At 60.3% G+C, this 21725-nt stretch overlaps 1 protein-coding gene across 15 annotated transcripts in view; it reads left to right on the top strand.

Annotated features, from left to right (window-relative positions):
- KIF1A (kinesin family member 1A) overlaps positions 1-21725 on the top strand; it is a 115522-nt gene that overhangs the window by 52412 nt on the left and 41385 nt on the right. For 6 of the 15 annotated variants that reach the window (XM_028831340.2, XM_028831339.2, XM_077958098.1 and 3 more), the window contains exons 13-25: positions 788-930; positions 2937-3070; positions 4330-4409; positions 4828-4903; positions 6657-6736; positions 6979-7085; positions 8186-8269; positions 10582-10762; positions 10837-10909; positions 11111-11204; positions 12550-12698; positions 13090-13268; positions 15429-15566. In XM_028831340.2, the coding sequence (XP_028687173.1) occupies positions 788-930; positions 2937-3070; positions 4330-4409; positions 4828-4903; positions 6657-6736; positions 6979-7085; positions 8186-8269; positions 10582-10762; positions 10837-10909; positions 11111-11204; positions 12550-12698; positions 13090-13268; positions 15429-15566 (1518 nt within the window). Of the gene's footprint in view, positions 1-787; positions 931-1446; positions 1474-2861; positions 3071-4329; positions 4410-4827; positions 4904-6656; positions 6737-6978; positions 7086-8185; positions 8270-10581; positions 10763-10836; positions 10910-11110; positions 11205-12549; positions 12699-13089; positions 13269-15428; positions 15567-16361; positions 16641-21725 lie in introns of all 15 variants that reach the window. The other 9 variants (XM_077958092.1, XM_077958091.1, XM_028831343.2 and 6 more) reach the window with 3 other exon arrangements.

Genomic DNA, 21725 nt, shown 5'->3' with positions numbered 1-21725 from the left:
GGGACTGTTCTGGGGCTCCTGGGCCTGCATGGGCCCTGTTCCATTCCCTCCATGGAGCCTTTGAGGGTGTGCTTTGGGGCTGCGGGTAGCCCAGGGCCCTGTGGCACTGGACTGGGAGAGCTGTGCCTGCTAGGCGAAGCAGTTTACACTCACCTGCCGGCCGGGGTAACCACTGGGGATTTTTAGATAGCAAAGGGGGCATAGGTGTGTCTTATGGGCAAGTGAGCACCTGGGGTGGGGAGCCTGGGCTCCTAGCCGTGCTAGAGGTTGCTCGGTTGTTTGGGTCAGTGGTCTCTCCTCTCTTTTGACCGTGCACCACCAGTGCTTAAGAGAAACAAAGGGCGTGTGTCCCAATAGAGGTTCATGTACTAGCTGGAAATGTAGACATATGCATCAGCTGATACACAGTGTGGACAAAAGCCTACGTACACGTAGCTGTTCTCACATTTTTCCGTTGGACTTTGTCCCTCTACCCTGGGACCACTGGGGGAGAGGACACCACGCTGTCCCTTCTCCCCTGGGCCTCAGTTTCCCCAAGCGGGTGAGCTGTAACTGGGTGACCTCCCCTATAAGTCTCCTCTGGCCTCTGTGGCCCCAAATGCCCTCCCCAGAGACTTGCTATGGGGGCGATTTCTCACTCTGTGCCAGGCCGTGCTGGCTCAGGTCCACCTCTGGCCTGGCTGCTGAGCCTGAAAGGCTGGGTCTTAGGCAGAGCTCTGGGCACCCTTGGGACCTGCCAGGTGTGGACCTGTCCTGAGCACAGCCCACAGACCCCTCTGCCACCCAGGTATGCTGACCGGGCCAAGCAGATCCGCTGCAATGCTGTCATCAATGAGGACCCCAACAACAAGCTGATCCGTGAGCTGAAGGATGAGGTGACCCGGCTGCGGGACCTGCTGTACGCCCAGGGTCTTGGCGACATCACCGACAGTGAGTGCCTGCACCAGCCTGTCCTGGACAGGGTTGTGGGGCCTCAGGCTCAGGGGCCTTGCAGGTCATCACGTCGTCTCTCCTGGGGCCACCACTTTGCTGGCTGCAGTCTGGGCTGTGGCAGCTCCACACTGCTCCCAGAGCCCCTCTGGGCCAAATCCCTGTCCCTGCTCCATGTTCCTGGGCAGAACTGCCTCTGGGTGGGAGGCCGGGCGGGGGCCCTGGACAAGGGCAAGTTTCCTGGCCTTGGCCTGGATGGTACCGCATGGTTTGGGTTCAGTGCTGATGCAAGTGGGCCACAGACGGCTCCCCTGGAAGCCCCATAGGCAGGCTGTGGGTGCTGGGGTCACAGCGGCCCCCCGTGTTCTGGAGCTGAAGACCTTCACCACCTGCTTGTGGCCACTCACCCACTGCTGGCCACCCTGGCCTGTGAAAGGCGTGCCTGACCCTCTGGAGACAAACCTGTTCTTCTGTTTCTTTGTCTCTCCCCCTCCCCCACGCTTCCCTCCCCCGTAGCCAACACTGTGCCTGGAGGACCCAAATGTGTGTATTCCCTTTGCTGCTCTCTGCATCTCTGCTTCCAGCCCCAGCCAGCATGAGGGCCTAGGGCGGCACGGGCAGGGAGGGGTGAACCCCAGGGCACCTGCTCTGCTTTCTTCTCCTTTTTGGGGGCAGAAAGCACTGCTCTCGCTCAGTCACAGGGCCCTGCTGGTAGATGTGGGACTCTGTCTGCCTCTGAGCCCACACTCCTGGCTCATTCCTACTCATGGTCTACATGAGAAACCAAGGCAACAGGGGAGTCAGGGTGTGGCTGAGGCCTTCTCAGGCTAAACGTGGCCGAGGTCAGGCCCTGTGACCCCCCGTGCACCCAGAGGCCTGCGAAGGTCAGGATATCAGCACCAAAGGGCCAGGAGGGCTGGAGGGACTGTCCTGTCCCCAGCTCTTGGCTCAGGCCTCCGTCTGCAATGCCATTTCTCCAGCTGACCTGACCCCCCACGCCCGGGCCCTCTACTCTGGAAATGCCACAAGCTCAGCTTTCACAGTGGATGCTGCCAAATCCCGCCCAGCCTTTGTGCCTCCTGGCCTTGGGCCTGGCTCCATGGGGCTCAACGCCTCCCCGAGCCCGGCTGCAGGGCGCCCTCCACTTCCCCCACACCCCATGTGGTCCCATGCTTGCTGCTGCTCTGCTGTGTGTTTGCTTCTGCTAGGAGACCCCTGACACCACCCACTCCAGAGATGTCACAGCCCTACCTCCCGGGCCTTGGGGATACATGAGGCCTAGGCTGGTGGGTGAGCTCCTTGTGGTGGAGGGGAAGGGCCTCCCTCTTGAGGGTCCCATGTTCACCTCCTCCAGGATGGTCTCTGGGCCAATTTCCACGTCAGTGGGCTGAACAGTTAGTGCAGCCCGGCCCTACAGCTCAGGGGTGTGTGGTGTCCCAGGCTGACAGTGGGTGCGAGGGGTGGGAGGACAAGCGTGGGGGTCTGTACGGGGCACTGCTGGGTGACCATGCCAAGCCAGTGGACAGGGCGGGAAGATGCAGGGAGGACAGGCTCCCAGCCCTCAGGTGCGGGGGCTGCAGGGCGGCCTGGCAGTGGGACCTGGAGTGCAACTGAGGGAAAGCAAGAAGCCTGGTGCAGGGGGTGCAGGGGAGCTCCAGGGTGCCCAGGGCCATGCCACGCTGCTGCTGGGGAGGGCAGGCCTGGGGAGCAGGCGGGCAAGTGGGCGCCACTGCCAGCCCGGTCCCATCATAGGCAAGGGGTGGCAGGAAGGCCTTGCATGCGCTTGTCCTGGGCCGGGCAGGGCTGCTGTGCCTTGTTGGTGGTTTCTGTTTCTTGCCTTCTCTGAGCCCCACCTCTTACTTTTTCCCATCTTCATCTTTTTTCTCTCCCTCCCTCTGTCTGTCTGCCTGCCCTACCCCTCCTCCCCATAGACATGTCCGACCTTGAGAACAATAACCTTAACCGTGGCGGGACGGTGAATGAAGCCCCTGACCCTCTCTCCACAGTGACCAATGCCCTGGTGGGTATGAGCCCCTCATCCTCGCTCTCAGCCCTGTCCAGCCGCGCAGCCTCCGTGTCCAGCCTCCACGAGCGCATCTTGTTTGCCCCAGGCAGCGAGGAGGCCATTGAAAGACTGAAGGTGAGGGCACTACTTGGGGCTTCGCTTTGGGGTGTCAGACTCTGGGAGTGGGGAGCTCGGAGGAATTAGAGGCACCTTGCCCTCCTGGGCACAGCCTATCCTCATAGGTCCATTGTGGAGCACCAGCAGGAGCCTCTGGCGTGTGGCCACCCAGGTGCCCTGTGTCCTGTCTCTAGACCACCCATAGCAGTCAAGGCAACCAGTGCACTCAGGGGTCCCCAGGCTGTGGGCTGCACAACACTCAGCTGCTGGACAGGAAATGCCCCTGCAGGACCCTAGACCTGGGTGTCTGGATGGCCTGTGCCCCCACCCATGCCACGCCTGGACCAGAGAAGCTCCAAGAATGAATGTCCAGGACTGAGACTCTTCCTGTCGAGTCTTTAATTGTGTGAGTGGGCACTTGTTCAAGGACCAGTGAGGTGGATGGCATCTGTGGGTGGAGAGGAGTCTCGCCCCTCCCCACCCCACAGCACCCCCTCCACTGGTGACAGCCCCAGGTCACAGCAGCTTCCTGGCTGGCGTCCTATAGAGTTACACTCCCTGAGGAGGGTGGTGAGCGTGGTGCAGGCTCCTGAGCCCCTTCCAGGCCAACCTGTGTTCACACCTGCACACCTGCCTGGGAATAGTCACCACCTCCAACCACTCCCAGGCACAGTGTGCTCCCTGGTGCCCAGCAACGGGCCAGGATCATTTTAGGTTTCCAGTCACACGCCCCTCAGTGAATGGCTGTGCAGGGGCAGGTGAACCACACGCCTGGAGACTGAGGAGCTGAGGGGAAAAGGCAGAGGCCCCATCAAGGCCAGTGTGAGGAAGGGGATGGGGGCGAGGTTGGGCCTGTGACCCTGGAGCAGAGAGCCCTTCTGGGGTGTTGGGGTCCCATTGGGCTGTGGGTGGGAAGAAAAAGGAGAGACCAGGCTGATGCTGGGCAGTGTCCTGAAGAGGGGTGAGTACCTGGGCCTCTCGGCAGCAGCGAGGATGGCTGTGCTTTAGGAGCCGAGGCTCAGCATCTCCCAGGAGCATTTGCTTCTCTTTTCCTTCCAGATTTGTTTTGCATTTTCCCCATTCTCTTGAGCATGTCTAAGGGAAAGACACACATTCTCTGAGCTTCACCTTGGTCTTCTGGACACCTCCTGTGCCTGGACGGGCCCAGGAACGTGGCTCTTGTGCTTTGATGCCCCTTCTCCTGGCACCCGTGTCTCCATGGTCCTCTCCCTTGGCCCCAGCCCTGGCAGCTCACTGTGCTCTGCCTCAATCCCCAGGAAACAGAGAAGATCATAGCTGAGCTCAACGAGACCTGGGAGGAGAAACTGCGGCGGACAGAAGCCATCCGGATGGAGAGGTGTGCATTGGGGAAACTGAGGCCCAGGGGGAGGGTTGCAGCCAGCAAGCCCGTAGCCTGGGCAGGATGAGCACTGAGCCCTGCCCTCCAGTGCTGGGCACCTGCACCCTGGGGTGGCCACATCCCAGCCCAGGGCAAACCTGTTTCCTCACGCCCAATAACCCCCACCTTGTATACTGCTGGCTGCTGGCCGCCGGGGCCTGAGAGACCTGAGGCCTGATAGACCTGATCCCTGACCATGGTGCGGAGGGGCCCGTCCCATCAGCAGATGCCCTAACACAGTGACCAGATGGGACACACATGGGCACCACCCAGGCCACGGTGGCCACAGGCCCACTGCCCACATTGGTCAGCCAGCGCTGAGGCCAGTGCCGGAAGCCTTGTGGAGCTTGTGCTGACCTCATCTCTGTTCCCCCAGGGAAGCCCTGCTGGCCGAGATGGGTGTGGCCATGAGGGAGGATGGCGGCACCTTGGGCGTATTCTCTCCCAAAAAGGTAGGAGCTATCTCAGTTCTGTGGTACTGCCCTGATCTGACTAGGACCAGGTGAGGGGCTGTCTCAGGTAGAACCAGAGGGGACTTCTGGGAGTAGGGGGCACGGCGGGGCTCTGGCCCAGGCACTGGGGCTGTGAAGCCCACCCACAGTCACACTTTGCTTTTCGTGGAGAATTCAGTGCCCACATTCTCATGGTGGGGCGTCCTGGCGGCTTTGGGATGTCAGATGGGTCTCTTAGTGGCCTGGAGTGTGGACTGGGCTCCCCAGTGTCAGGGCAAGGCTGAGAAGCCAACGCCCAGGCTGGAGACTGAGACGTGAGGGGCCTGGACCTGCCCTGGAGCCTGTGCTGCTCACACAGCTGGGCGCCAGCTGCCTTCTTGGAACTCAGCTGGAGTCAGGTCTGACTGTTCCAGTGGGGACCCCTCTTCTTCCACCAGGCCAAGCCTAAGGAGTCTTTCAGCTGGGGGCCCTCAAATGGCACAGAACCCCTGGGCAGCTGCTTCAGAGTGTATACAACTCTTGTGCCCCCATCCAGCAGCCCAGGTGGGGCATGACACACACACTTGGGAAAAAGTCTTTCTTCTGGTTGTAGTCCCCAAACCCCACACACCCACCCCAAAGATGGCCAGGACATGGGGACAGACACCTGTGTGTCCGTAGCTTGGGAGGGGCTGGGCAGGGCTGTGCTCCAGGCCAGGGGCCCAGCACATGCTGAGGTCCAGAGGCAGGAAGGGCCTGAGAAGAGCTGTAGGGAGATTCCAGTCCTGGGCAGGGCGGGGTCAGGCAGTCCCCTAATGGGGCTTCACTACACACGTCTTCCAGACAGGCCTTTGGTTTGGTTTGGAATGGATTGTTCCCCGTACTGTTTCAGGCCCCATCCCCTTCCTGGAGGGGTAGGGTGGAACTCCAGGGGTGCAGCTTTATTGGTGGCCCTGGGTCTGGGCACTGCCCAGAAGTGGGACCACTGGAGACCCCGTTCTTGAGAAGTTCAGTGTTCTTGGGAGTCACGAGATGTTCGCAGGCCAGTGGGGTCCCAAGGCTACAGCCCCTACTCAGCCCCAACGCCGTGGGCACAGCCCTCCTGGCTGGACATCTTCCCCACTCGGGGGGGCAGGGATGGCTGGGGATGGTCTGTCCCCTTCGTCCAGTGTCAAGGTCTCCACCTCTCTGTGTGGGGGTGCCTCAGGTGGCTCATCAAGGATCCTTTCACAACTGCTTCACTCCCCAGACCCCAGGGCTGAGCCTTCCATGGTCAGTGTCCTGATCCTTCTTGGTTCTTGGCTCCCACTGGCGAGCCCACAGTTTCTGGGCTGTCTGAGCTGGAATGGGGTCCTGGAATCCCATTTTACAGTCCAAAGCTGAGAATCCAGGACCCCATGGGACAAAGCCTGTGGTCTGCACATCTGGGGGCTCACCCCAGCCTCAGAGGGCCCCAGGGGCCTGACATGCTGCGAGCAGGGGCTCTCTGCCTTTCTGGAAGCCCAGCTTCTGCTGCAGTGCTGGGGCTGCTGTGCCAAGCCTGGGTGTACGCGGGTGGTCGGGTCCCACCAGCCTGCTGCTGTTGGTGGGCTGGGCCTACGGCTTGCGCTTTCTGTGTTCCTCATTTTCCTGGCTTGGAGTGACCAGCCTGGTGGGAGTATAGGGGCAGGGGCCCTGGAGGTGGTCTGGTGCCTGGGGAGAGGTCGGAGCAGAGTGCGGCCAGCGTCGGGCTCCTGCCCCCTGCAGGAGAGATGATCCTCCTGTCTCCCTGTAGACACCACACCTCGTCAACCTGAACGAGGACCCGCTGATGTCCGAGTGCCTCCTCTACTACATCAAGGATGGGATCACCAGGTGAGAGGGGACCTGGCAGCCACTCCAGCCTGGCCAGGCCCTGGGATATGGCAGAGGAAGGGTGGAATCCCCATTCCTGCTGCTGCAAAGGGGCCACTGAGTTTGGACTTCTCCAGCGACTGCTGATGTCTGCCCTGGCTGTTTCCCAAACAATCCTGACTGGGTGTCCCTGGAGGCCAGTGGGTGGCATCCCGGGTGTGCTGGGTCCCGGCTGCAGTTCTGATGGTGCCCCCACCCCGCAGAGTGGGCAGGGAGGATGGCGAGAGGCGGCAGGACATCGTTCTGAGTGGGCATTTCATCAAGGAGGAGCACTGTGTCTTCCGGAGCGACTCCAGGGGAGGCAGTGAAGGTATGGCCACCCTGCCGTCCCCACCCGCACCCACGGCCCTGTGCTGTGATGATCAGGCCTGAAGAGGTCACCCTGTCCCAGCCTCCCCAGCTCTACGTGGGTGGCGAGTCATACTTCTAGGCAGGATGTGTCTCTGTGTGTGTGTGTGTGTGTGTGTGTGTATGTGTGTGTGGGAGAGAGAGATTTGGAGAGACACATTTGGGGCCAGCCTTGAAGACAACTTCCATTAGGTTGGTGCTTGAGAAAATGCCTGGTGCCTTCTGTGGCCAGAGGTGGCTGCTGCCTTAGGGAGCTGAGCCTCCTTGAGGGCTGGAAGTGGGGGCACAGGTGGGCTGCTGGCCGGGAAGTGTGTTGGGGCCCAGGGTGGAGGATGTTCATGGCGGGAGGACAGTGAGCCATGAGGAGTGAGCCCAGATCTAGGGTGGAAAACTATTTCCAGACCTTGATTTCCTGTTGGCTGTGGGCGGCCATCTGTCCGTTTCCCCTGCCTGCCCAGTGATCTCCCTCCCGGAGATGACGCAGGGCTGTCCCCATTGCCTGGTGCTGCCCAACTCGGGGATGGGCCTGTGGTGTCGGTGTGCCGTCACATGGCCCACAGCCTGGGCTAAGGGCATCTCCTGGCAGCATCCAGCCAGCCTCTGGCCTGCAGACCTGTGACTGACATCCACTGTCCAACTTGGCCATCTCAGGATGATGGCTCTAAGTGGTGTTGGGACGGTTGGCTCTCTTGGAATTCTCTGACTGCAAGGTCCTGCCTGCCATCTCCTGTAGGGTGGCCCAGGCCCCATTAGCTGGTGTTTTTATCCTTGTCTACCTGGAGAGCTGGACAGGGCCCTGGGTGATCAGGCCCAGCACAGCCTCTCAGCTTCAACGTGGGCACATGCATCCTCCTCCTGGGGGTCACTTTCTTCCTCTGTTGGGTGGGGTGAGACCCCTAGGCTCCTCTGAGGCCCAAATGAGTGTTGCCAATGGTCAGGGTCTGTGTAGCAGGGAGAAGAGAGGCCTGGAGGAGGCCATGCCCGGGGGCCAGTAAGTCGAGCTGCTGTAGGTGACAGCCATTTATACTCCTCTCCTCTCTGCCCCTCCCACCTTTCCTGTAGCTGTGGTGACCTTGGAGCCCTGTGAGGGGGCAGACACCTACGTCAACGGCAAGAAAGTCACAGAGCCCAGCATCCTGCGGTCAGGTATGGCTGGGGACTCCAGGGGCCGGTCAGGTAGGCAGAGGCATGAGATGAGACCTCTGTTCCCATGTCCAAGCCACCACCTCCTGTGCACTGTGCAGGACGGCAGCTCTTAAGGGCTGCGGGCCAGGTAGGGGAGGGGGCTGCGGGTACCTGACCAGCTCACGTGCCTCCCCAGTCCCCCAGCTCTAGGAACACAGCACTACAGGCCCCATTCACACAACACAAGGACCCTGAGGCACTGAGTCCATGCTGGGGGCTGAGTAAGGAGCAGGGTCTGCCTGCCTGGGAAGAAGCTCCTGCCTCCCGGCCCAGGACTGTGCCCTGTGGGGCTGGTCGGGGGGAGACAGGGCTTTGGACAGAGGCTTCCCAGAGCTGAGGTGTTGTGGAGCATCAGTGGGGTGGGGGCTGCTCCAGCCTCTGAATGTAGCACCCCAGGTGGGGTTGGGCTCTGTTCCCAGACACTGCAGTGTCTGTGATATTCAAACACGTGCAGGCACACATGGTATAAAGTCCCTTCTTTAGAGAAGTCAGACAGGGGGCCCTCCGGAGTGGCGTGTGACTATCACCCAGGCAGTTAGGGTTCCACCAGAGAAACAGCAGCAGCCTGATGCACAGACGTGGCTGTAGACATGGTGTAGTGAGACAGGCTGTAGACTGAGATGTAGTGAGATACGTACAACCATGTCTAGGTATAAAGAGATTTATTTCAAGGAATTGGCTTATCAGATGAGGGGGGCTGGTCAGGGAAGTCTGAAATCCATGGGCAGGTGGCAAGCTGGGAACTCGGCGGGAGTGGACTCCGTCCGCTGGGTTTCCTCTTCCTCAGAGGAAGCCCCAGTTTGCTCTTAGGTCTTCCCCTGCTTGGACGAGGCCCACTCCACCGTTGGGCGCCTCCTTGACTTCCATCAGCCGCTTGCAGGTGTGGAGCACGTGTGCAGAAACCTCCACACAACAGCCGGGGAGGGCGTGGCTGAATCACTGGGTGCTGTGGCCTGACCAGGCTGACATAAAAGTCACCATTGGCTTGGAACAGGGGAGACCTTTTCCCGACCCTGTCTTGGGGGAAAGCAGAGGGATGAGGAGGGGCAGGTGACACCCAGGGGCCCCACTTCTAGCCCATCTGCCCACCCCTGAAGGCTTTCAGAGGAGTCCCCGGGACTCAGGAATCCCGCCTTTGGGGTCCCTGGGCAGGAGGGCAGGACACGCTGAATGTCCTGAATTCGTGGGGTAGCCTTGTCATGGGGAGTCGGTGTGGCTAAGCCTGGGCAACAGCAGGTCAGACGGACAGACAGACAGCTGTGCCCATTCTCCCTACTTATTTCGGAGTTGGCCCTGGTGCCTGTGGGGCTCAGGGCGGGGCCTAAGCTAAGAGAGGCCTTAGCTTGGTGTTTCCCTCCCAGTGTCCAAGGTGGGTTGCGCACGGCCTGTGGACAGGGAGGACAGAGGAAGTAGCCAGCTGAGAGCGGCCAACAAGGAGGCGCTGAGGGAGGACAGACCTGCAGGCACAGTCCACCTGGGTGGGAGGCAGGGCAGAGCCGGCTCTATGGAGCCCCAAGACAGAGCTACAGCTCCCAGGGAAAGTCAGAGGGAAACTAGGCCATCCAAAGATAGCCCCTGCATGCAGGGCTGTCCCAAGACAGTGAGTGCTGCCCTGGAGGGCCCTGCAGATGAGGCAGCCCTGAGTGGGGTCCAGTCGGGTGCCGGGGTAGGAGGGGCTGGACTGATGCTCACACCTTGGAGGCCCTGATGCTGAGGCTCTGCAGCCACCTGTGCCTGCTAGCTGCCACCCCTGCTTCCTTCTTGTGGTCTCTTGACTCTGGACCCTGAACCCCAGCCCTGGGCACAGGGGACCTGCCCCAGCCCTGCTTCCAGTCTAGTGGGGAAGACAGATAGAAGGGAAGGGTCCTGTGCCCTGCAACAGTGCTCTGTGGGGGGCCCAAGCCCAGCCCTGGGGGGCACCAGCCCCAGACTGGATGTGAGAGGGAGGGTCCTGGCTGTGTGCACGGGGGCTTGGGGGCAGGAGGCAAGTGCAAGGCTGGCCTGGGAAGGGGCGGGGACACTGGAGCACAGCAGAGGCCCCACATCTGTGGTTTGCACATGTCACCGGCTGCTGAGTAGAGAGCAGCCAAGGGTGGATTTATGGGGAGAGTGAGGAGACACATTCAGGTCCCAGCAAGGGCTGGAGAAGGAGTGGCTGGGAGCTGCGGATGGTGGGGTGCCTGCACCCATTCCTCCTTCTCCTCACGTCTCCCCGCTTGAGACCATCAGAGACCTGAAGGTCCCTCAAGGCCACCTGTCCTTTGGTCCCCCAGGAAACCGCATCATCATGGGTAAGAGCCACGTGTTCCGGTTCAACCACCCCGAGCAGGCCCGGCAGGAGCGTGAGCGCACGCCCTGTGCGGAGACGCCAGCTGAGCCTGTGGACTGGGCCTTTGCCCAGCGTGAGCTGCTGGAGAAGCAGGGCATCGACATGAAGCAGGAGATGGAACAGAGGTGAGGCGGAGGACACCCCCGTCTGCCTGCTGCCACTCCTGCCCTCCCGTGCTCACCCCAACGCCCCATTGCAGGCTCCAGGAACTGGAGGACCAGTACCGCCGCGAGCGGGAGGAGGCCACTTACCTGCTGGAGCAGCAGCGGCTGGTGAGTGACGGGGCCCCGCCCTCCCTGCGAGCCGCCACCTACGCCAGAGGACGCCTGTCCTCCCATGCCCCCACTTCCTGCTTGCCTGGCCCCATCTCTTGCATCCGAACAGTGGGATGTGGTGAGGCCCACTGTCCAGGCACAGTGCGCGAGGCCCGGGCAGGTAGGGCCGTAGTGGAGTCACAGGCCTTCTTTCTGCAGGACTACGAGAGCAAGCTGGAGGCTCTGCAGAAGCAGATGGACTCCAGGTACTACCCGGAGGTGAATGAGGAGGAGGAGGAGCCCGAGGATGAAGGTGAGGGGTCACTGGGCCAGCACCTGCTGTGTCAGGAGGGTCTCAGCATGGAGGTGGGCAGCCCTGGGCCCCTCCCTGGAGGTCACTGGTCAGCACTTTTGCACTGGGGTCTGGACCTGTCTCTTTAGGGGAGACCCCCTTGCCCTGGAAGCCCCGTGAAAGCAGGATTTGGGGAGCAGGGAGACTGTGCCACAGCTAGCAAGCAGCTCTGCACACTCACACACTTGCGTGTGTACACACAGGTACATATTCACATGCACACACGTACACACGTGTGCACACACATGTTGCCTCTGATAGGAGTGTCTGGATGTTGATGGGGAATGGGGAATGAGGCTGGTAGGGGCTCACCATGCTTATAGGCATCCACTCTTCCCGTCCTGCTGACCACAAGGCTCGTGGGGTCCCCGAGGAAGAGTCCACTGTGCACATCACCTCAGGATTCCCTTAGTGAGCATGCGCTCAGGGGGCCAACCCGGCTGACCTCCCACAGCTGTGGGCAGCGGTGGCCCACATGCAGGTGGGGAGGGGTTTGTGCCCATCTCGGCTTCTGGCCAGCTGGTCGGCAGCTTTGTGCTGGCATGACCTTGGCCTCTTCCCCTGTTTGGCCTCATTTACCCAGCGAGGCTCCCTCCCACGGCAAAGCTCAGGCGCGCCCGACTGGGGGCAGCCAAAGGCACATAGTGCTGTGTTGGGAGGAGAGATGGGGCCTCAGCACAAGGACAAGTCCCTCCTTGTGTCCCTGCTTGTCGTTCTCTCAAGGGCCCAGTGGACAGACAGGGCATGGGCAGGGAGAGGGTGTACGGGCCAGCACCGCCTGGGAGGACCTGGCTTGCCCTCCTGCCTCCTCTCCTGTGGGTCCTGCTCCCCACTGCTGGCCCCGGATGGCATGTGGCTGTCATTGACAGTGTTGCTCCTCAGCCACTCCCATCTTCAGCCTGACTCACAAGGCTGCTCATGGCGGCCTCTCCTTTGGGGCACGCAGAGCTTTTCATGTTGCCCACCGTGACGGAGCTCTCTGCCGGTTTCTTCTTTCTGTGTACCCAAATCGTCAGTGTGAAACGGCGGGGCCAAGCACAGAGCTCTCCCAGCCCAGGCCCAGAGTGGGAGGAAGCCTGGGGAGAGAGGGGCCCGTTCACCTCCGGCCTCAGTGACTACAGGGGGAGTAACCTTCCGGCCTTCCATCTTTTTACCTGATGACCACCCGGCCGTGATGTACATAGAGCACAGGGCCAGCTTAGGCAGCCCTGTGGAGTGGCTGACCGGACGGACCTTCCAGAGGGCAGGACATGGTGGGCAGGGTCGTGGCCTTCCTGCGATGACCACCTGTGACCTCTCCCCACAGTCCAGTGGACGGAGCGGGAGTGTGAGCTGGCACTCTGGGCCTTCCGGAAGTGGAAGTGGTACCAGTTTACGTCTCTGCGGGACCTGCTGTGGGGCAACGCCATCTTCCTCAAGGAGGCCAATGCCATCAGCGTGGAGCTGAAAAAGAAGGTGGGCTGCCCACTGGCTGCACCGTTTCCTGTTGGAGAGAGTGCGTCACCTCACTCATGACGGGGACGGCTGCTTGGGACTCAGCGCTTGGCTGTCTGCCAGCCCTGGGGGTGGCGTAGCAGCCCTGCCTGACCTGGGCCCCCCAGAAGGGTGGGCGGTGAGGGAGCCCAGGACTGGCCAGGTGGGAATTGGCTGCCCTGCTCACGGGAGACGGAGGCCGGGTGGACAGGCAGAAAGCAGGTGGTCCCCTCTGGCGGCTGTCTGGAAGGTTCCAGTGAACCACTGTGGGGCAGGCAGCTGAAATCTCCAGAAGGTGGGAAGGAAACCTTTCTGGGGACCTGGCACCCTGTGCCCCAAGGAGCTGATGAGTGGTCATCTTCCCCCATCACAGGTACAATTCCAGTTTGTCCTCCTGACGGACACACTCTACTCCCCTCTGCCACCCGACCTGCTGCCCCCAGAGGCCGCCAAAGACCGAGAGACGCGGCCCTTCCCACGCACTATTGTGGCCGTGGAGGTCCAGGACCAGAAGAACGGGGCCACCCACTACTGGACGCTGGAGAAGCTCAGGTGTGGCTGGAGGGCTGCTGGGTGGACGGTGGGAGGGTCCTCCTGGGCGAGGCCACAGGAGCGGTGGTGGGCACAGGCTTCGCGGCGGGTACCTGCAGACACCGCTTTTCCTCCTGTTCCAATTCTTTTAAAATCAGAAGAAAAATGTGGATAGAGTCCAGCCTTGTAGAATCCTCATTCTCTTACTACCAATGCAGCAATCGTACATAAACATAGAGTTGGGCGTTTTCTTTCGGAGGAAAGGACAGATAAGGGGAATGCTCCCTAGGCCCACAGGGGTCAGGATGGTGCAGTGGAGGGGAGGGCAGGCTGTGGCACCGACAGAACAGGCCGGCGGAGCACCCAGAGCGGGTACAGCAGGGCCTGAAGGGTGGCTCCCCAGAGGGGCTGGGAGAGGTGGTGGGGGGCGGAAGGAATGTCCCCTTGCTCCTCCATTCAGGAAGCTGCCAGGAGGTGGATGCCTTAGCTGAGCCCAGTGGAAGGTGGAGGAGGAGCTAAGGTGGGGGTGGCGAGGAGGAAGCCTGGGCTGTGCCCCTTTGTGCCCAATGTGAGCTCGTGTCCTTCCTAAAGCTCGGCCTCTGCTGTCCCCACATGCTCACTCTGGTTTGTCTTGAGCCTTAATTTTTTTTTTCTTTAAGTGACAAGGCCTTGCTCTATTGCTCAGGCTGGAGTGCAGTGGTGTGATCACAGCTCGCTGCAGCTCGAACTCCTGGGCACAAGTCATTGTTCCACCTCAGCCTCCCAAGTAGCTGGGACCACAGGTGTGGAGTGCACCATGGCACCCAGCTAATTTTTGATTTTTTTTTGTAGTAGAAATGAGGTCTCGCTCTGTTGCGCAGGCTGACCTCTAACTCCTGGCCTCAACCAATCCTTGCACCTTGACCTCCAAAAGTACTAGCATTATAGGTGTGAGCCACTGCGCCCAGCCAGGCCTTAAGTTATGGGGGTGACTGAGTCACCCTGTGAGGTCAGCACCAACAGTGGAGGAGTTGAATGTCACTCACAGGCCCCTGGAAAGCAGAGCATGGCATGCCCCGCCCTGCACGGCTACACAGGGAGGCACCAGGGCCCATCAGGAGGCAGAAAGGAATGGGAGAAGGCCCAGGCGACAGCCTGGGGTTGTGGGAAAGGCCAGGCAGGGCAAGGAGACTGCTTAGGCTTGGCTAGTTTGAATAATTCTGCAGAGCTCTGGGGCATAGGGCTGTCCCTAGTTGTCAGGTACCTGACCCTGGGTGATTTAGGCCAGGGGGAATATTGGTCTGGTATGTGAAAAAGTTAGAGAAGGGAGGTGGCTGGGGTACAGACTTGGGATTGGTTGGTTTGTGTAGGAAAGGCAGGGGTGATGGCAAGTTGCTGACTGTCTCTAGGAAGTAGCAGGACCTGGGCAGCTCTCCCCAGCCTGCAGTGCCCCCCAAAGATATCAAAACATCACAAGTACAGAAAATAAAAATATGATTAATGTACTCATGCACACATACACATTCATGCAAACACACACACACTAATAAGCATTCATGAAGACGTGCACATATATGCAGCGTACACTCCCACAGTCACGCTCCTCATTCTTCTCCCCTGTTCTCCCAGGTTACATGGCTTTTGGAAGGACAGGCAGCCACTGTTGATGTGGTTTCTCTTATACCTGAGACCTAGGGGCACAATGATTGCTTTTCTTTCCTTCCACAACATTTGAGGGGAGTGCTCCCACAATAATAATAATTTTTAGGCTATTTTCTCTGTCTTCTGTGTCCCTACCTCCAGTTTGCCCTTTATTCCTTGAGCTCTTGGGCCTCTGTGGCCTGATCCCCCTTTCTGAGCTTCACTTGGGTTCTCTTCTTGCCTCTCTGCCAACTTTCCAGCAGCCCAGTGCTGCCAGCACCTCGAGCCCCCCACTGCTGGTTCCCCGGCCCACCACCTGGTGGGAGTTTGGGAGGAGCTGTTGGTGACCTTGCATGCTTAGCTGAGTGTGTTACCTATGGCTGACCAGCTCCAAGGGTCACAGAGGGGTCTGTCTAGCAAGCCCCCTGAACCTTGATGACCCTGAGCTGGATGTTGTGGCTGGAGCTGGGCTGAGTTCATTGTCCCCAGGAGATAAGGGTGTGTAGTGCCAGCTACTGAGTGCTGGGCCTGGGTCCACATTGACCCCTGCCGTCCCTGCAGGCAGCGCCTGGACCTGATGCGGGAGATGTACGACCGCGCTGCAGAGGTGCCCTCCAGTGTCATCGAGGACTGTGACAACGTGGTGACCGGCGGAGACCCCTTCTATGACCGCTTCCCCTGGTTCCGGCTGGTGGGCAGGTGGGCACCTCCTCCCTTCCTTGGCAGAGAGAGAGAGAGACTGAGAGAGAGAGAGAATGAGAGACTGAGAGAGAGAGATGGCAGTGGGGGTAGGAGTGGGCCCTGGCCTGACACAAGGAGCAGCCCTGACAGGTGCTTTTCCAGCCCCAGACTTCCAGCCCTGTCCTCCCTGGCCTGAGGTTCCTCCCAGCCATTCCTCTCCACACATCACAGGACCTATTATTTCAGGGGACGTGGGATGGGGTCTTGGCACTGCCACCCAAATCCACTACAGGGCTGTAGCCACCAGAACCCATGCTATCTGTGTGTGAATATGTGAGGCTCCCAAGCAAACTCTCCGGGTCACCTGGTGGCCCTGAGGGTGGGAACATGGAGGCAGGGCTGTGTCACCCAAGCCTTAGAGACGACTGCCTCCTTCCCTGGTCTCCCAGTCTGGGGTCTGCACCCAGCCCCCTTCACCCCATGGGACTGTGGCATTCTGAGGCCTCAAAGTGGCCAAACTCTCGAGGTCCTCATATGGCCTCAGCCACTCCCAGCCGAGACCCCTGTTCTCAGTCCCACCTGCAGGTGTCCTCCGGAACTTTCCGGAACCTTCCTGCTGGCCATACATGTGATTTCTTTCCAAGACTGGGGGCACAGTTTTGGTTCTCTTGTCTTTTAAAGCAGCATTCTCGATGGTCTGTGTGTTTGGTTTTGGTTTTAAACAGAAGTTCCCCCCAGCCCCGGCCCCAGCCCCTGTTCGTCCCTGCGAGTCGCTGGTGTTAACTTCTCTCTGTCTTGTCGCACTAACCTCAGTTCAGCCATCTCTGGCTGCAACAGCTACCCTCTTCTGAACACATGCATGAGCGAGCGCATGGCTGCTCTCACCCCCTCCCCCACCTTCTCGAGCCCCGACTCCGACGCCACCGAGCCTGCCGAGGAGCAGAGCGTGGGGGAGGAGGAGGAGGAGGAGGAGGAGGAGGAGGAGGAGGAGGAGGAGGAGGACCTGGAGGACGACGTCTTTCCGGAGCACGAGCTGTGCGACGGCCGGGACCCGTTTTACGACCGGCCCCCCCTGTTCAGTTTAGTAGGAAGGTTGGTGAGGTCGAGGAGAGCATGCTGGGGAGGACCCAGCTCTTTTGCACAGGAGCACTGCTGCGGGCACAGATGGACCGCTGGGGCCTGGCCCGGGCCCTCCCAGGGCAGGCGAGGCAGGTGGAGGGGCTGACCTCCTGAGGAGAGCACCCAAGGGCCCCCGGGCCCTGCATCCTTGCAGTGGGGCTGCTCACCCATCCTGGAGACGGTTGCTTTGGGCCAGCAGGGAAGAGTCCGGGTTCCAGGTACAGAAGAAGTAGTGCACCCCGGAGCTTGCAGCTGTGGCCCCAGGCAGGTGGGACTATTTCTGCAGAGAGGCCGTAGGAACCCCAGGGTGGCTCAGGCACCCAATGGCCGAGTTCCTCCCTGAAAGTCCCAGTGCAGGGCCCGAGGGACATTTGGTAGGTGAGGGCCAGCCACCCCCAAGCTGGATGCCCGTTCTGTCATTCTCCTGGGATTCAACACTGTCCTAGCGCAGGCAGCCTCACCCCAGCTCAGCTGTCATGCAGAAGAGAGAGAGGCTCCCAGCTGCTCTCAGTGCTCTCCACTGTCTGTGGGGAAAGGAGCTGAACCCAGAGGCAGCCATCCTGACGCCAGGAAAGGCCTTCCTTTTAGGAGTGGGAGGCAACTGCTCACCCTCCCATCTCCCTCTGAAGCGGTGGGGCCTGGGCAAACCATGCCTGTCTAAAGGTGAGGACGACCGCATCCCTCCTGACCTCCTCAGTTGTCATGGCCAGAGATGGGGACATGTGACCCAGTGCCCTCATGGAACGTGCCCTTTGCAGAGAGAAGCTAGTTACCACGTTGCCCAAATCGATGAGAGACCACGGTTGGGAGACAGAATGGAGGCTGGGGAAGCCCAGACCCAGGGAGCAGGCATCCTGCTCTTCTGGCAGATTTGGCAAATCCAACTGTCTTCCTGTTATCATGGAAGGGAAGTCAGGTGAAGGAAAGATCTAGAAACCTGGCTGGAGTAGTCCGAAAGTCAGCTCAGGAAACAGCTGAATTTATATGTTTTTCATATATGAATGTCATAAGATAATTCTTAATAACAACCTTTTTTGGAGATTAAGATTGCTTCCCTGGGCTAGGCCAGTGGAAGTTTTCAGAAGTCTTGAGCTTGGAGCAGCCGTGCTGACAGCTGAAGGCTGAGGGTGGCCCCAGATCACAGAATTTGCACGAGCTTTACTCTGTCCTTGGGTGGAGACGGTGGAAGGAAAGCCTCGCCCTCCCTCTTGGAAGACAGCAGGTCCCCATGGGCCCATGCCATGGATTTATTCGATTAATTTTCCCTGAGTGTTACTAGGCTGTAAGGTGAGATAAGCTGGCCCACCAGATAAAAACTTGTGGCACCCTCCCTCCGAGATGCTGTGGGCCTGTACTTCCCACTCTACAGCGCCCAAGAGGGAGCAGTGGACCCCAAGGCCAGTTCCATGCAGGCCTCTCTCAGAAAGCCCCAGGCTGTAGGGCCAGGCCCCTGCACCTGCTGGGCCCCAGGAGTGGCTCCGGGTGTCAGGCAGGTGAGGGATCAGGACGCACAGGGGGACGAGGACATCAGGAGAAGTGGGGTGGGGCTCTCGCAGTCTCAGCCAGAAAGAGCTGGGTCCTTCCAACATTTTTTTCCCCTTTTGTGGATTTGAGATTTTACAAAACTACCAAACCAAACAAAAGTCATCAAAGAGAGACCTGGCCCCCATATTGCGGGGTGGTCCGTGAAGGGCTTCGTTTGGAATCATCTTAATCTTTTTGGTTTGGCAAGAATTGGCTTCTCCCACGCAGCAGCTGTGCAGGCCCAGCCCTGGGAAGGCCCCTCGTTGATTTTCCTTTAACCTTCTGGTAGCTGCTGGCTCTCTCTCCAAAGCTTCAGCGAAATAGGGGCACCCACTCTTGTCCCCTCTGGAAAGGCTTCCCTGGGTCCCAGCATGCGTCTTTGCACCTCACCAATCTGTGGTTAGCGCCTGCCTCCTCCCTCCCTCCCGCCACACTCAGCCCTCGCTCTGTCTGCCTCTGCTGCCGCCTCTTTCGGGCTGGGTTTCAGTCTGCTTCAAGGTACCCTGGCCTCTGCGGAAGGCCCATCTGGCACTGGCCTCCTGTGTTCCACACTGGGGCTCCTCACCCAAGGCCAGGGTTGGCCCCCAGGGGCCTCTGCCTCTGGCAGTCTGGGGCACCAGGTGACCTGGGGAGGCAGTTGGGTTGGTGACCACTGCCCATATTCCAACAGGAGTGGGCCTGGGGCTCTGATTTCCCCTGGCACAGGTAGGAAACATGGGAAGGGTGGGTGGGCACAGGAGCTGCAGAGAGAGCAGGGCGAGAGGCTGACTGCCTGGGATGAGGGTCCCTGGGAGGGGAGCAGGGCTGGGAAGGGAGCGCAGGTGTCTAGGGCTGGGTCGATAAACGTTGCTGCGGCTCGAGGGCTTCACTCAGGGTCAGCTCTGTGCCTGCCCCCTGGGCTGGCAAAACCACGCCACTCCCTTGAGTCCCACATGGTGCTTTTGGTGGGCTGGGGCCCCTCTCTCTTGGTATTTGCAGCATGGCTGTGGATGGCGTTTCTCGGCCTGAGATCCCGAGAGCCACTCTCTGTGCGTTGGGTGTGTCTGCGGCAGGTAGGGACAGGCCTGGGCTATGTTCTGGCTCCCAACATGTCAGGTTATTTCTGGCACCTGAAGGGCAGGTGGGGGGCATGGCCTGCCCAGGCCTGTTGCCTGGGAGGGTGTCTCCACTGGGCAGAGACGCCAGGCTCCAAGATGCCAGGCACCAGCGCTCTGCCCCATCGCCTCACACTTCGGGTGCATTGGTTGGCATGGTCTCTTCACAGAGTGGGGGGGCACCTTCCAGGCCCAGCTCACAGCTCTCTTGAGGCTGGTGCTGCCACTGGGGCAGTGGATTCCGGGTCCCAGAGGTCCCTTCTGGCTGAACAAGTCTATCACCAAGCCAGGCAGACTGGGACGGGCAGTGGGGAGAGGAGAACACCCGACACTAGAGCCACAGCCAGATCCACATGTCTCACTGGTGGCCTGGGGCCTGGGTCAGTGCCATGAGGATGCTCACAGGGTGCAGTAGAGATCGGGGGTCATTTGGTGTCAGACCCCAGGAGTCCTTTTCATTGTATAACCTCCACCTGGATGTCCCTCAAGGCCCCACCCTCAGCAGTCCCCACCTTTGGGGCACAATCTGGGCTGCATCTTGCCCATCTGTTTGAAAGCAGCAGCAGTCTGTGGTGCTGCAATGTCTGGGTCCCCCCAGCTCCCAGCATGAGGACAATCTGAAAAAGCATGAAACAGTCAATCTGCTGAATTAATCAGCTGTGGAACTAGGCAGGTGCCCAGGTGAATTGCCCACTCAGAGTGGGTGGGGAAGCGCCCATGGAAGCCAACCCTGGCCCTAGAAGTAGGCGGTGGAGCTTGGTGTTCACACAGTTGAGCTGGAGAGGAGTCCCGCGCAGGCCCTCGCTGCCAGGCCCTGGCCACTTCCTTAATCTCTGTGCCTCAGGCTCTTCCTTCCTCTGTGTGATGGGGTATAAGTACCACATTTCATCGTTCTAGTGTGCTGAGGCCCTGGGTGGATTCTGTGCATCTCCAAGAAAGAAGGGTGCCGCTGGTTGAGTTGAGATGGCTGTTTATTAGGACGTGCCCTGGCGAGGAGATGGGGGTGCGCTGCCTCCCAGGAGACAGAAGAACAAAAGGCCCTGTGTGCTCACCACGGTGCTTGGCCCCTCGGGAACCTCTACAGATGCCGGCTGCTGTGATTTCTGCCATGATGCTTCATAATGGGATGATCTGAGCCTGGGGCTGTGAGGGACTTGGGCCTCCTCGAGCCCAGCCCCTGTCTGATTTGTGAGGCACTCGCGTCTGTGCTGTGCTGCTGGTGCCTGAGCCCACGGATGGCAACATGGCAGAAGGCGTCCCCTCAGAGTCAGTTCCACACGCATTTGTTCAGCAGGGAGGCCCTGTGGAGACAGCCAGGAAGGGGCCTGCCTGCTGCAGTCTCACCATGTGACTTGGGACGGGCCTGGCCCCTGCCTCAGTTTACCTGTCTGTGCACGGCCTCAGACCCCTTTGGACCTGGCCTTTCAGGGCAGTGGAGGAGGGTGAGGAGGGGGTCAGGTGAGACCCTGAGAGCTAAGAGTGGGGAGGGTGTGGCCCCTTCCCTCACTCAGGTGCAGAAGGCTCCTCCCTCTGGGTGGGGTCCTGGGGAGCTCAGAGGTTTGTGGGTCACCTTTGTGGTACCGTGAGTGGCACATGTGGATGGCCCCAGAGCCCAGGGCTCTGCTCACTGCCAGCAGCCCCTGCGGAATTGCCCTAAGCTTCTGGGAAGGCAGCTCTGGTGAGGGGTCTTTGGGGTAGGAGAGGTAGTGTCTGACCCTGTCTGGGTGGCCCTGGACAGCTATAGCCTCTCCTTCCTGTGAGGCTGTGCCAGTGGATTCAGTGCCTGAGTGTCCTCACCTGGCCCACAGTGGGAGTGGTCCCGGGTCCCGCCCACTCTCTGAGGGCTGCCCTATGGGCTCCCTGCAGAGTAGGGTGGGGGTGGGGCAGTCTCTTCATCCTCAGTGCCCTTCTGCCCTCCAACCCTGGGATTTTTGCAGTGGGCACTGGCTCTGGGAAAGGGTGGGGTGGGTAGGGACTGGAGGGCAGGGGCTGGCTCAGAGCCTGGCAGCGTAGGCCGTCCCGCCTGGTCTCCTTACGTCTCGCCCAGTATGGTGCAACAGCCACTGGGAAGAGCCCGTGCTGTCTGGTGGCCCAAGTCCTGGCTCTCGCCAGCCCCACTCCTGGACATCTTAGCTTTGCTCAGTTTGTAGCAGCCCCTTTTCCCACCCCCACTGTCAAGCAGAGACCCTCGTCCGGGAGCCCGGGGTGCCCTGGGGAGGGAAGGCATTGCCGTCCCCCTCCCAAGGGGGTACTGGTGACTCCCTGCCTGTAGGGCATCCAGCAGGACTGTGGGGAGGGGCCCCCACCCTGTGGGCCTCAACGTCCTCTCATGACTAGGGCCAGGCTGAGTTTCCATGGGCGCTTCTGGACATAACCCGGGTGGGTGGCCCAGGGCAGTGGAACCCCAGCCCCAGCACTTAAGTCAGGCAGAGCCACCTGC

This window comes from Macaca mulatta, chromosome 12, assembly GCF_049350105.2.
Source record: "Macaca mulatta isolate MMU2019108-1 chromosome 12, T2T-MMU8v2.0, whole genome shotgun sequence".
NCBI classification, from domain to species: Eukaryota; Metazoa; Chordata; class Mammalia; order Primates; family Cercopithecidae; genus Macaca; species Macaca mulatta.
Note: the sequence above shows the minus strand (reverse complement) of the source record. Positions and strands in the feature narration are given on the sequence as shown.